At 46.7% G+C, this 15,350-nt stretch overlaps 1 protein-coding gene across 1 annotated transcript in view; it reads right to left on the reverse strand.

Moving 5' to 3' along the window:
• Positions 1 to 15,350, reverse strand: part of RYR3 (ryanodine receptor 3) — an 886,248-nt gene that overhangs the window by 634,722 nt on the left and 236,176 nt on the right. The window contains exon 3 of the mRNA XM_069732389.1: positions 7,360 to 7,467. Within this exon, the coding sequence (XP_069588490.1) occupies positions 7,360 to 7,467 (108 nt within the window). The remainder of the gene's footprint in view (positions 1 to 7,359; positions 7,468 to 15,350) is intronic.

Raw genomic sequence — 15,350 nt, forward strand, 5'->3', positions numbered from 1 at the left:
GTCTCCTGATGATGCAGTTAAGTGGCCATGCTAAGCGAGAAGTCACAGCATGGGCAGCTGATCTAAAAGGCACTGTTGAACGCATATTTGCTGGATTAAAAGCTACATTTGAAACCACGGCCAGCAGCAAAGCTAAAATACGATTCTTTAATTGCAAACAAAAAGCTAATGAGGGCGTGAGAGACTTTGCCTTAAACCTGCAGGAAGCCCTTAAATCACTTACACTGGCTGAACCCATTTTTAACACCGGAGCGGATAAACTGCTAAGAGATCAATTTATTGAGGGACTCTACACCCCTTCTCACCGGGGGCATGTGAGCATGCTTGTTTTTAAGAACCCTGAATTGACATTTGCCCAATTAAAGGAGAGCGCTATACGTCTCCAGCTGGCAGAGGCACCTCGGGATCAGGATCCTGCGCAACCCATGGCAGAGGCACCTCAACAACAGGGAGTGCCAGTGACATCAGCTATGTCTGGGGCCATTGCTAAGCCCCTGGGGCCCAGTACTAATGAGGCTCTTCAACAAAAGCTTGACTCTTTAGCTGATGTTGTTGCTTCAATGGCTAAAACCATGCAGGAGATGAGAGGACACAAGATGGAGTTGGCAAACTGTAGAGAGGATGTTCCATGGATGAGACCCCGGAGATACCCGACATGGAGAGGACGACCCCGCGACCGCTACCAACCGGATGGACAGCCCATTTGCCGCCGTTGCCAGCGCCAGGCCACTTTGCACGAGATTGTGATTTAAATGGGAATCCCCTGGGAATGCGGGCCGCTTCGCAGGAATGAACTTTCAAGGCCCAACACCCTGGCACGACAGGTACATCGGAGGACGACCCATTATCCCTATCGTGCTGGACGGAATTCCCCTCAACGCTTTGCTGGACACAGGTTCCCAGATTTCATCTATACCGTATATTCTTTATAAGAGGTACTGGGCTGATGCAGATATTGATAAAGGGCCCTCTGATGTTGATCTAGATATATGGGCCAATAATGGTAAGTTGGTACCGAAACTAGGATTCAGGGAGATGACCATAAAGATTGGTAAAGTAGAATTGAAGAAACAGGGTATAATTGTTGTTGATATTGACCGGTGGAACTGTGAACCCACTGTATTGATAGGAATGAATGTGTTAGAGAACTGCTTTTCCGAAGTTATTTCTGTCTTACAGCAAATTGCTGAAACTGCCCAATCCTACCAGCAGAGAGTTCTCCGGAGGGAAATAAAAGTATTGATGTTAAGGCAACAGGTAGAAGTTGTAGGTGGAGAAATCGGCAGTGTGAGGGTAAGTGATCCAACGTCTATTGTAATCCCACCAAAAACAGAAATGCTGGTATGGTGTAGAGCAGCCATTGGTACTAAGGGACGAGATTATCAAGCCTTAATAGAACCAGTGTACACCGACAGCAGGCCCACTATACTCACAGCACGAGGGGTAGTCGAGGTACACCGGGGACGAGTGCCGGTACGACTTTTGAACTGTGGAGAGGAAGAGGTCACTTTGCCAAGGTATGCTACAGTGGCAAAGCTATTTACTGTTGACAACAATGCCATCACAACCATTAAGCCCTTAGAACCAACCTGTCAGGTGGAAGTCAACGGCTCAGATGGAGAATTGGAGGATTGGTGCCAACAGCTACACGTGGGCATAAATTCAACACCTACCCATCAAAAACAAGGGGTGTATAGGCTAGTGACGGAATATGAACAAGTCTTCAGTAAACACCCATTGGGCTTCGGACGGATAGAAGGGGTAGAACACACAATCCCCACCGGTGACCATCCCCCAATAAAAGAAAGATATAGACCCATACCGCCTGCTCACTATCAATGTGCAAAAGATATGCTGAGGGAGATGAAACAGGCCGGGGTAATAAGAGACAGCTGTAGCCCCTGGGCGGCCCCTCTAGTGATTGTCAAAAAGAAGGACGGAACCATGAGAATGTGTGTAGACTACCGGCGGATTAATAACATCACCCATAAAGATGCCTACCCCTTGCCTAGGATAGAAGAGTCCTTGACTGCTTTGAAATCTGCTAATTATTTTTCCACCTTAGACTTAACAAGCGGGTATTGGCAAGTCCCTGTGGCTGAGAGAGATAAGGAAAAGACGGCATTCACCACACCAATGGGTCTATGTGAATTTAATCGCATGCCGTTCGGACTCTGCAACGCATCCGGTACCTTCCAGCGGCTGATGGAATGCTGCCTCGGACACAAGAACTTCGAGACCGTCCTCCTGTACCTAGATGATGTTATCGTCTACTCAAAGACTTACGAACAACACTTAATAAACCTGGCAGAAGTGTTCGAAGCCTTATCCAGGTATGGCATGAAAGTCAAGCCATCCAAATGTCACCTTCTCAAGCCAAAGGTACAGTACCTGGGACACATCGTGAGTTCGGATGGAGTAGCACCAGATCCCGAGAAAATAAGCGCCATAAGGGATTGGCCAAGACCTACCAGCGCAAAAGAAGTGAGACAATTCCTGGGATTGGTGGGTTACTATCGCAGATTTATAAAAGGATTTACCAAGTTGGCAGCACCCTTGCAAGACACCTTGGTAGGGCAGACGAAGAAACCTTCAAACCGAAACCCTCCTTTTCAGTGGAACGACGAAAGGGAAGACTCCTTTGAACAACTAAAGAAGGCACTAACCGGAGAAGAGGTTCTGGCATACCCAGATTACCATCAACCTTTCATTCTCTACACCGATGCCAGTAATGTGGGACTAGGAGCGGTGCTGTCACAAAAGCAAGAAGGTCGGGAGAAAGTAATCGCCTTTGCAAGTAGAAAGCTCCGGCCTACTGAAAGAAATTCAGAAAATTACAGCTCCTTCAAATTGGAACTACTGGCAGTAGTTTGGGCTGTGACTGAACGTTTCAAACACTATCTGGCCGCTGCAGAATTTATTGTCTATACTGACAACAATCCGTTGACCCACCTGGACACAGCCAAATTAGGTGCGTTAGAACAGCGATGGATAGCCCGGTTATCTAATTACAACTTCATAATCAAGTATCGAGCAGGTCGCAAGAATGGAAATGCCGATGCCCTATCCCGGATGCCACACTTGAGAGATGTAGAAGAGGAAACGGGGGAGCTTGAAGAAATTGAATTACCAGCCTTCCATCATCCCAAGGCAAAACATCATCAGTCAAGTACCTATCAGAAACAACAAGAGGTGAATTTTAATCCGTTAGCACACCATAGATGGGCTGACACCCAAGACAGCAATCCGGCTGTGAAGTTGGTGAAGGAACTGCTGACTGAGCAAAGTGCATATCCCGATGGGGATGCCCCAGAAGAGACGCATCAACTCTGGAAAGAGAGAGGCAAAATGTTCCTGTATCAAGGGAAGCTCTGTAGAAGGTACACCAATCCGAAAACACATGAATTGGTTTGGCAAATTATCGTGCCTAAACAAGATGTCAAGATGGTCCTCGAAGCTTACCATAATGGTGCTGGTCACTTCGGTTGGAAAAAGTTAGAAGTACTTCTAAGAGAAAGATTTTATTGGGTCGGGATGAGAAAATCAATCGAACAGTGGTGCAGAAATTGTGGCCCGTGTAACCTCAGAAGAAACGATCAAAAGAACCAAAGAGCACCACTGCAGCCCATAATCACCAAACAACCACTTGAACTTGTAGCCATGGACCATGTGAAGTTGACACCAAGCCGGTCTGGCTATGTCTATGCCTTGACAATCGTGGACCATTATTCACGCTTCTTGGTAGTAGTACCCGTAAAAGATCTGACAGCAAAAACAGCAGCCAAAGCGTTCCAAACGTACTTTTGTAGACCCCATGGATATCCGGAACAGGTTCTCACCGACCAAGGTACAGCCTTTGAATCAGAGATCTTCAGAGAATTCTGTAATATGTATGGTTGCAAAAAGATCCGGACGACGGCTTATCATCCACAAACAAACGGCTTATGCGAGAAGATGAACCATATTGTAATAGACCTACTAAAGACTTTACCTGAGACAGAAAGGAATCAATGGCCAGAGAAATTGCCTGACTTGGTGGATCTGTATAATCATGTCCCGGTGAGCTCCACCAATTGCACCCCAGCTTACCTTATGCGTGCAAGACCCGGCCAATTACCAATCGATCTAGAAATGGGAATTCTGAAACCAGACGCAGAAGTCCAAGACTCCAATTGGGATATCATATGGCAAAAGCAGTATCGCCAAGTGCAAGAGAGTGTGGAAAGAAGCCTTCAGCAAACTAGAGAAAGACAAAAGCGAACTTTCAACCAGAATGCTCTAGCGACCCCATTAAGACCGGGTGACCAAGTGCTCAAGAGAAATCGTCGAACCAATAAACTAGACAATCAGTGGGAAGCCGTACCCTACACAGTTTTACCAACAAGAATGGATAATCCTAAAATGTGTCTCATTAGCAAAAACGGGGGCTTATCATCTGTACTAGTGTCAAGAGACAATCTTAAATTATGTCCGGAAGCATTGAAAGAGACAGAAGTTGTCCAGCCAGAACCAGAAGTAATTCAACCCATGCAGGTCCAACCAGTAAAGGAAAAAGAAGAGGAAATGTATCACACCTGTATAGGAGACTTTCCCAAAACCCTACTAACATACCATGGTGCAGTAGTGGTTCCCATGGTGGCCTTTTACCCAACACCGAACCCAATACCAGAAGTCCCAAGACAGGAAGAGGCTGACCCCGTACTACAGGAGATTCCAGGCCAGGAAGAACAGATTCCTGATCAGAGTGATCCCATTCCCGGTGGACTTGCCAACTCCATAGTCGTGGAATTATCTTTAGCAGAGCGGGCAGATACTACATCCGCAGTAGACAGTAGTACACCACATGAAGAGACACCGCTATTACGTAGATCACAGCGTAGTACCCAGGGTCAATTACCGGCCAGGTATGCAGATTACCAACTATAAAGCTCATAATGTGAATTGTATATATGTTATGCCGTATATAGTTAAACAGAAAATGTAGTATAGTCATTGTTATCAGTCTGCAACGTTTAAGCCCAGTGCCTACAGAGACTTGTCTGTATGAACTTATTGCATATTCTTGAACTTTTTATCAGCCCGGAGGCACTAAATCAAAGCTCCGGAAAGACTGCTTTTTGAACTTTGCTTTTTGCTCTTTTTGAACTTTCTGTAGACTTTATATTGGTAACTCCGTTGGAAAAATGGAACTAAATTCTTGAACACAAAGTGCAGTGCCTTTCCTAGTACCTTCAAGGATAGAACTGTATTAATGGACGCTATTTGAAGTGACTTTTTACAGAACTCTATTTTTGTTTCCTTGAGTGGTTTTTGTAACTTTTCATTTTTAAGACTCTGTACATATTAATTGTTATTTCAAAATGTTATCGTCCCACAGTCCTGGAGTACTGTTCTTAACTAAGGGGGAATGTGGCACCCCTAGGGGTATTTGCCACAAAAATAGTTACTGACACTAAATACAGGTACTAAGATAGCAAAACTGCACTACCACCTCCGGCCAGAAGGGGGAGCTCCAGAGACTCCCCTTGATCCATTCTGGTCTGAGAGAAAAACTGGCAGTTGGGCTAAGGAGCTGAAAGTGAGAGGTCATACAACTGAATTTCTAACAGTCCTATGACGGTTTCCAGGCCCAAATCACCGGCCTGAGGAGAAAAGGGATAGAGAAAAAGGACATTGTGAGAACCGGGTAGCATTAATCACTACCCAGAACAGGCGCAAAGACGGATACCGGATCCGTGGCTGTATTCATTATATATAATACTGCAACCGGAAAAACGTGAGGTGATATCAGCTTCACTAGGGCCGGACGCAGCAACAGACACAGAGTTCAGCGGTACTCCTGGAGGGGGTAAGCCGATAAAAGGACTCGGGTTGCCCGTCGAACCAGGACCCGGAGGGGACAGATTGGGCCGGCAGCCAGTTCACATACAGCAGCAGGGCCACACAGAAATTGCGTACAATAAGAGGCGAAGACCCCGGCAGGGTCAAAGTAACTCAGAGTTCCCATACAGACTCCGGTGACAGGACTGGTTGTAAATCCTTTTATGTTAAAGTAAACTGGTTAAACGTTTCAGTGCCTCAGACTTTCATTTGGACAATAGCTATCTATCCAGGATCAGGATCATCACCGCTGGGAGAACCTGTTGCTGATCAAGTAAGTGCCTGTTCCCTCACGATACCCCTTACACTGTGCATTGCCTGAGGCCACAGCACCGGGTCAAGCCAACGGTGACATCTCCCTCAAGAGACAGACCCCATTGGTCCGGTGCTGGGTACCCCGGTCTCCTGGGCGTCACAAATATTTTTAAAAAAGCCCTTAATGTCACTCTAGAACCATTGCATACCATGTAAAAAAAAGCTTTGAAGTTGTCCTGCGCAGTATTCTAGTGAGTGACGAGGGTCTCCAGATAATGCTCAGCCTCCTCTCTGTCTTTACTGCTGCCTCACCACTTATGTTTGACAAGGAATAGGTCAACCACAGTGTTGGCGAAGCCTCACTTATGCAGAGAACCTGTGTCGGGAAGCTTTGCTGGCTTGTGTGGATAAAGTAAAAAACATAATCCGTGTCGATCAGCGATGGAGTGACGACATTACAGGGCAGAGAAGATGAGCATGATCTGGAGACGTCCTCTGGAGGTTCCTAAACATGATGATGTAAATTATGCGAAAATATGAAAAAAGTTTAGATTTAGACTGGTATTTTTTTGTAAAGTGAAATCAGCTATGATAGCAAAAAAAAAAAACAAGCCTAAAAAGCTTTGTTTTACGTATTGCATCCAGGATTTGCAAGATTTTATTTGGTGATAAACATTGTTCCGAAGCACAGAACATTTATAAATGCAGTCATTAGAACAACTAAGGGCCCAAATCCCTGAATTCTATGGTTTTACATATTAGAATATATTAACCAACTCTCAATTGGTTCATTTTACCTTGTTCCTGACAAAGAAAATTTTTCGGGTTTTATCATACATGAGCTTTTAGCAGTTTTAAAAAAAATTCTCATTCGGATAGTAATTTGTTTTTGGCTCTTTTTTCCTATGATACATGAGGGCTTTGTTTTATGTCATTTGTATGTATATACAGTATATTTGATATAATAAGAAAATGTAAAGAAAAAATAGTAAACATTTATCTATTTTTCTAATTTTTTTATGCCCACATCTACATAGATCTATCTAGGGTGAAATCAAACATCTAATCTGCAACGCCATTCACAACAGAGTCCATACAGATTTTGTTTGTGACATGTAAACATACCCTAACACAGACAACTTGTAAAGATAATGTAAAAAAAGGAAGTTTCAAGAGGTTTGGTCAGTTAATTGGGAGGTTTGAAAAGTGACATAAAAGACTTACCCCTTCTTGGCCATTTGCTGGAGTGTTTGCCAGCATTTCTTGAAGGGCCCTGACAGAAAGGGACTGCTCCAGCACAAAATTACATATGCAAAGGTCAGGAGGAACATACTGTTGGGAGAAAACACAAAAACTAGATTAATAAGAGTCGTGACAAGAGTACACAGACAAAGAGAATTTTTCTTATGTCACAAAAGAATGCACTTCTTTCCAATATAACTACTTGTGCCGTCGGGTCACACACTGCAATTTGTGCACTTTGAGTTTATCTCATTTTCCCTAGTGTTTAGAAATAACAAAGAACAAGGCTGCATTTTGCCTGACAAATATGTCCCATTACGTTGCGCACATTGGCCCTGATTCATCAAAGCTTTTACGCCAGAATTTTGGCATAAAAAGCTTTGAAAAGTCACAACATTTTTGCACAATGCAAGACTACGTAAAAATTTGGCTACTTTTGGTGTTTTCATGCCATTTTTGCCCAGCTTTGACAAAGTAGGCAGAACTGGACGTGCCACCATGCTCATCAACCCCTAAATTAATGTTTACGCCAATATTTTTTCTTAATCGTCATTATTAGAGTTGAGCGACCTTGACCTTTTTAGAGTCGAGCCGGGTTTTGCGAAACCCGACTATGTCCAAAGTCGGGTCGAGTGAAATCGGCCGATTATGACGTAAAGTCGGGATCGACCGAAACACGAAACCCAATGCAAGTCAATGGGGCAGCATAGTCGGCAGTGAGTGGGGGCCAGGAAAACACCTAGAGTGGCCATTTTAATGTCAAAACCATCCATTCTTCTTAATGAAGCTTGTCAAGCGTAATTTACCTTATAATAATTGGAAGGCATTTGAAATTGGGGGTCATTTGGCTAAAGTTGTGGGGGGTAGGGCTGGTTCAAGTAATTAGTGGGCCCAGGAAATCTGGACCACGTCACGGCAGTGGAGCAGGGAGAGGTAAGTATTTCAACTTTGCAAGTGCTGTGAACCTGAGCAAGCAGGGGGGGCCCACTCGTTGGCATTGGCACTGGCACAGGGCCCCTCAAAGTACAGCGGTGTGTTTGCACGGCGGGGGCGCCTCCCACCGGCAGCAACACTTTTGCGTACTATGAGAGGCCCTGTGCCAGTGACGTCGCCAACTAGTATTCCTCCCCCCACCTGATGAAGGAACCTGCACTTTCATCTGCACCTTCCTCTTTGTCCCCGTGTAAGGTGGTATGGTATGCGGGAAGAGCAACCTGACTTTCAGCAGGGTCACAATGTTGTTGTGTAGCGTGCACGGGGAATGTTGCGTTATGGGTCAATGTACCAGCAGACTCATCTATCACTGGCTGGGCAATGGGCACGATGAAGTGGAAACACAGATATAGGCCCAAAGAAGAAAGTGGGCTAAATGCAGTTCAAAATTGGTAACACAGGAATAACCAGGGGGCATTGCAGTGGAGGACAACTGGAATGAGAGGCTGACACAGAGAGTAGGGCCAAATCAGTAAGTAGTCGAAATGCAGTTCAAAATTGGCAACCGTAGTAAACAGGCGGCACAGCTTTGTTCAGTGGAGGAGAACAGCAAGGAGTGGCAGACACCGATAGTAGGCCCCAAACCAACTAGTACGCCAAATGCAGTTGTTCCATTTAACCACAATTTAATGAGAGCCTGAAGATAGAAGCTCAGGAAAGGCAACCTGGGGAACACCTTGGAGTGTAACACACCATCTCTCTCCACCCCATACCCATTTTGTATGGCCTAATGCAGTGTACTTTTCTACAACTACTAAACGAGAGTCGGAAGACCGAAGCAATGGCAAGGAAACCTGGGGAACACCTTAGAGTGTAACACACCCTCTCTCTACACCCCATACCCAATTTGAAGGCCTAATGCAGTGTAGTTTCCAAGAACTACTAAACGAGAGCCGGAAGATCGAAGCTCAGGAAAGGCAACCTGGGGAACACCTTGGAGTGTAACACACCCTCTCGCTACACCCCATACCCAATTTGAAGGCCTAATGCAGCGTAGTTTCCAACAACTACTAAACGAGAGCCGGAAGATCGAAGCTCAGGAAAGGCAACCTGGGGAACACCTTGGAGTGTAACAAACCCTCTCTCTACACCCCATACCCAATTTGTAGGCCTAATGCAGCGTAGTTTCCGACAACTACTAAACGAGAGCATGAAGATCGAAGCTCAGGAAAGGCAACCTGGGGAACACCTTGGAGTGTAACACACCCTCTCTCTACACCCCATACCCAATTTGTAGGCCTAATGCAGCGTAGTTTCCGACAACTACTAAACGAGAGCCGGAATATCGAAGCTCAGGAAAGGCAACCTGGGGAACACCTTGGAGTGTAACACACCCTCTCTCTACGCCCCATACCCAATTTGTAGGCCTAATGCAGCGTAGTTTCCGACAACTACTAAACGAGAGCCGGAATATCGAAGCTCAGGAAAGGCAACCTGGGGAACACCTTGGAGTGTAACACACCCTCTCTCTACACCCCATACCCAATTTGAAGGCCTAATGCAGTGTAGTTTCCAAGAACTACTAAACGAGAGCCGGAAGATCGAAGCTCAGGAAAGGCAACCTGGGGAACACCTTGGAGTGTAACACACCCTCTCGCTACACCCCATACCCAATTTGAAGGCCTAATGCAGCGTAGTTTCCAACAACTACTAAACGAGAGCCGGAAGATCGAAGCTCAGGAAAGGCAACCTGGGGAACACCTTGGAGTGGAACACACCATCTCTCTACACCCCATACCCAATTTGAAGGCCTAATGCAGAGTAGTTTCCAAGAACTACTAAACGAGAGCCGGAAGATCGAAGCTCAGGAAAGGCAACCTGGGGAACACCTTGGAGTGTAACACAACGTCTCTCTACACGACGGAAGGGCTGATTCTTAGGAAGGAAGGCTGTTGGAAATAAGCATTGCGCGTCCGAGGGTGATTATATTCTTATTAGGTATATACTCACCCTCGGACGCGCCCTGCTTCTTTATTTGGAATGAATGTTTATTTGCAATGTGGTGTTGACTTTCTCTATTATTTTGGTAATTAATGATTTTATTATTTTCATTATTTTGCATCTTCTCGGCAATAATATAAAGAAGACGCGACAGGACAACACTCGGTGGATGCCATATGTGTGTTTTCAATTTAAAAAAACTTTCAGTTAACTACTTGCAGGAGAAAGTAATTGTAGCTGGTGGCCATTTTTAGTACTGTACCAGATTAGAGTTGTGTGTTTGTTTTTAATGTTAAAATGTCTGCATTTGATATCTCACCAGTATTTTCTTTTTTATAAGCAAAATACTTATTTTTATATTTTCTGATGTTGGTTCCAGGGGTACACGGCCAGCAGTGCCCTGGTCAGTGTAGTAGTAGTTGAAAGAATGGACCGCAGACAGGCATCGAAGGCCTAAAATAATAACACATGGCTGTAGGCAATTTTAAATTGGTTCCAGGGGTACACGGACAGCAGTGGTGTGGTCAGTGGAGGCCTAGTGGAAGGAGTGACCGCAGACAGGCATCGAAGGCCTAAAATAATAACACATGGCTGTAGGCAATTTTAAATTGGTTCCAGGGGTACACGGGCAGCAGTGACCTGGTCAGTGTAGTAGTAGTTGAAAGAATGGACCGCAGACAGGCATCGAAGGCCTAAAATAAAAAAATTGGGCTGGCTGTAGGCAATTTTAAATTGGTTCCAGGGGTACACGGGCAGCAGTGGTGTGGTCAGTGGAGGCCTAGTGGAAGGAGTGACCGCAGACAGGCATCGAAGGCCTAAAATAATAACACATGGCTGTAGGCAATTTTAAATTGGTTCCAGGGGTACACGGGCAGCAGTGACCTGGTCAGTGTAGTAGTAGTTGAAAAAATGGACCGCAGACAGGCATCGAATGCCTAAAATAATAACACATGGCTGTAGGCAATTTTAAATTGGTTACAGGGGTACACGGACAGCAGTGACCTGGTCAGTGTAGTAGTAGTTGAAAGAATGGACCGCAGACAGGCATCGAAGGCCTAAAATAAAAAAATTGGGCTGGCTGTAGGCAATTTTAAATTGGTTCCAGGGGTACACGGACAGCAGTGGTGTGGTCAGTGGAGGCCTAGTGGAAGGAGTGACCGCAGACAGGCATCGAAGGCCTAAAATAATAACACATGGCTGTAGGCAATTTTAAATTGGTTCCAGGGGTACACGGACAGCAGTGACCTGGTCAGTGTAGTAGTAGTTGAAAGAATGGACCGCAGACAGGCATCGAAGGCCTAAAATAAAAAAATTGGGCTGGCTGTAGGCAATTTTAAATTGGTTCCAGGGGTACACGGGCAGCAGTGACCTGGTCAGTGTAGTAGTAGTTGAAAGAATGGACCGCAGACAGGCTTAGAAGGCCTAACATAACAAACTTGGGCTGGCTGTAGGCACTTTTAAATTGGTTCCAGGGGTACACGGGCAGCAGTGGTCTGGTCAGTGGAAGTCTAGTGGAAGGAGTGACCGCAGACAGGCTTCCAAGGCCTAACATAACAAACTTGGGCTGGCTGTAGGCACTTTTAAATTGGTTCCAGGGGTACACGGGCAGCAGTGGTCTGGTCAGTGAAAGTCTAGTGGAAGGAGTGACCGCAGACAGGCTTCCAAGGCCTAACATAACAAACTTGGGCTGGCTGTAGGCACTTTTAAATTGGTTCCAGGGGTACACGGGCAGCAGTGGTCTGGTCAGTGGAAGTCTAGTGGAAGGAGTGACCGCAGACAGGCTTCCAAGGCCTAACATAACAAACTTGGGCTGGCTGTAGGCACTTTTAAATTGGTTCCAGGGGTACACGGGCAGCAGTGGTCTGGTCAGTGGAAGTCTAGTGGAAGGAGTGACCGCAGACAGGCTTCCAAGGCCTAACATAACAAACTTGGGCTGGCTGTAGGCACTTTTAAATTGGTTCCAGGGGTACACGGGCAGCAGTGGTCTGGTCAGTGGAAGTCTAGTGGAAGGAGTGACCGCAGACAGGCTTCGAAGGCCTAACATAACAAAATTGGGCTGGCTGTAGGCACTTTAAATTGGTTCCAGGGGTACATGGGCAGCAGTGTATGGTCAGTGGAAGTCTAGTGGAAGGAGTGACGGCAGACAGTCTTCGAAGGCCTAACATAACAAAATTGGGCTGACTGTAGGCACTTTTAAATTGGTTCCAGGGTAACACGGCCAGCAGTGGCCTGGTCAGTGTAGTAGTTGTAGAAAGAAGGGACCGCAGACAGGCTTCGAAGGCCTAACATAACAAAAATGTCAAAACAATGGTATTGTCAGTGCCAGGCATTGAAGGATGTCAGCGGCTAGACTACACATTGGTGAAGCTGTGAGAGATAATTTTGCTAGTGGTAGAGCACTGTTTGAGCTGGGGGGGGGAACTGTCTTGTGGCCGGCGGTACAGGCACAGGGCCCCTCATATTACAACGGTGTGTCTGACGTTGGGTGCGCACCACCACCGCCAGAGACACTTTATTGTACTATGAGGGACCCAGTGGCAGTGCCGTCGACCAAAAGCGGCCACACCCACCTCTTCAGACAAACAGCACTCTCAAGGGTCCAAGCGCAAAGTGGCGATAGCACGGCCCCGTGTGGGGAGTTTGGCCATTTCGTGAGGTGGAAACATGTCGCATGCTGGACAATCAGGTGAAGAAAATTACGAGATTGGAAAAGTCATTCAGAATAGTCCACAGGCAAGACCTTTTCATAGGAAAGCTAGGTGTCAGCCGGGCAGGGTGGGGCAAAAGATTTTGAAATCCAGTTGTGGTTCATTTTAATGAAGGTTAGATCATCTACATTTTGGGTAGCCAGACGAGTCCTTTTTTCTGTTAGTATTGAACCTGCAGCACTGAATACTCTTTCTGATAGGACACTAGCTGCCGGGCAAGCAAGCTCCTGCAATGCATATTCTGCCAATTCTGGCCAGGTGTCTAATTTGGATGCCCAGTAATCAAATGGGAATGACGGTTGAGGGAGAACGTCGATAAGGGATGAAAAATAGTTTGTAACCATACTGGACAAATGTTGTCTCCTGTCACTTTGAATTGATGCTGCAGTACCTGTCCTGTCTGCGGTCATAGAAAAATCACTCCACAACCTGGTCAGAAAACCCCTCTGTCCAACGCCACTTCTGATTTCTGCCCCTCTAACACCTCTGGTCTGCTGGCCCCTGGAGCTCGTGTGAGAACGATCACGGGCGCTGTGTGCAGGGAATGCCAGAAGCAAACGGTCAACAAGAGTTGATTGTTTTGTTGCTAATATTAGTTCCAAGTTCTCATGTGGCATAATATTTTGCAATTTGCCTTTATAGCGAGGATCAAGGAGGCAGGCCAACCAGTAATCGTCATCGTTCATCATTTTTGTAATGCGTGTGTCCCTTTTGAGGATACGCAAGGCATAATCCGCCATGTGGGCCAAAGTTCCCGTTGTCAAATCTGCGGTTGTGCTTGGTTGAGGGGCAGTTGCAGGCAAATCTACGTCACTTGTGTCCCTCAAAAAACCAGAACCCGGCCTTGCCACGCCACCAATTTCCCGTGCCCCCGGGAAAGCTTCCTCATTAAAAATATACTCATCCCCATCATCCTCCTCATCCTCCACCTCCTCTTCGCCCGGTACCTCGTCATGTACACTGCCCTGACCAGACAATCGCTGACTGTCATCAAGGCTTTCCTCTTCCTCTGGTGCAGACGCCTGATCCTTTATGTGCGTCAAACTTTGCATCAGCAGACGCATTAGGGGGATGCTCATGCTTATTATGGCGTTGTCTGCACTAACCAGCCGTGTGCATTCCTCAAAACACTGAAGGACTTGACACATGTCTTGAATCTTCGACCACTGCACACCTGACAACTCCATGTCTGCCATCCTACTGCCTGCCCGTGTATGTGTATCCTCCCACAAAAACATAACAGCCCGCCTCTGTTCGCACAGTCTCTGAAGCATGTGCAGTGTTGAGTTCCACCTTGTTGCAACGTCTATGATTAGGCGATGCTGGGGAAGGTTCAAAGAACGCTGATAGGTCTGCATACGGCTGGAGTGTACAGGCGAACGGCGGATATGTGCGCAAAGTCCACGCACTTTGAGGAGCAGGTCGGATAACCCCGGATAACTTTTCAGGAAGCACTGCACCACCAGGTTTAAGGTGTGAGCCAGGCAAGGAATGTGTTTCAGTTGGGAAAGGGAGATGGCAGCCATGAAATTCCTTCCGTTATCACTCACTACCTTGCCTGCCTCAAGATCTACAGTGCCCAGCCACGACTGCGTTTCTTGCTGCAAGAACTCGGACAGAACTTCCGCGGTGTGTCTATTGTCGCCCAAACACTTCATAGCCAATACAGCCTGCTGACGTATGCCAGTAGCTGCCCCATAATGGGAGACCTGGTGTGCAACAGTGGCAGGTGCGGATGGAGTGTTTGTGCGACTGCGGTCTGTGGACGAGCTCTTGCTTCTGCAGGAGGACGAGGAGGAGGAGGAGGAGGGGGTGCGAACGGCTACAGACAACTGTTTACTAGACCGTGGGCTAGGCAGAACTGTCCCAAACTTGCTGTCCCCTGTGGACCCTGAATCCACCACATTTACCCAGTGTGCCGTGATGGACACGTAACGTCCCTGGCCATGCCTACTGGTCCATGCATCTGTTGTCAGGTGCACCTTTGTGCTCACAGATTGCCTGAGTGCATGGACGATGCGCTCTTTAACATGCTGGTGGAGGGCTGGGATGGCTTTTCTGGAAAAAAAGTGTCGACTGGGTAGCTCGTAGCGTGGTACAGCGTAGTCCATCAGGTCTTTGAAAGCTTCGCTTTCAACTAACCGGTAGGGCATCATCTCTAACGAGATTAGTCTAGCTATGTGGGCGTTCAAACCCTGTGTACGCGGATGCGAGGCTAAGTATTTCCTTTTTCTAACCATAGTCTCATGTAGGGTGAGCTGGACTGGAGAGCTGGAGATCGTGGAACTAGCGGGGGTGCCGGTGGACATGGCAGACTGAGAGACGGTGGGA

The sequence above is a fragment of the Ranitomeya imitator genome, chromosome 1, assembly GCF_032444005.1.
Source record: "Ranitomeya imitator isolate aRanImi1 chromosome 1, aRanImi1.pri, whole genome shotgun sequence".
Classification (NCBI taxonomy): Eukaryota; Metazoa; Chordata; class Amphibia; order Anura; family Dendrobatidae; genus Ranitomeya; species Ranitomeya imitator.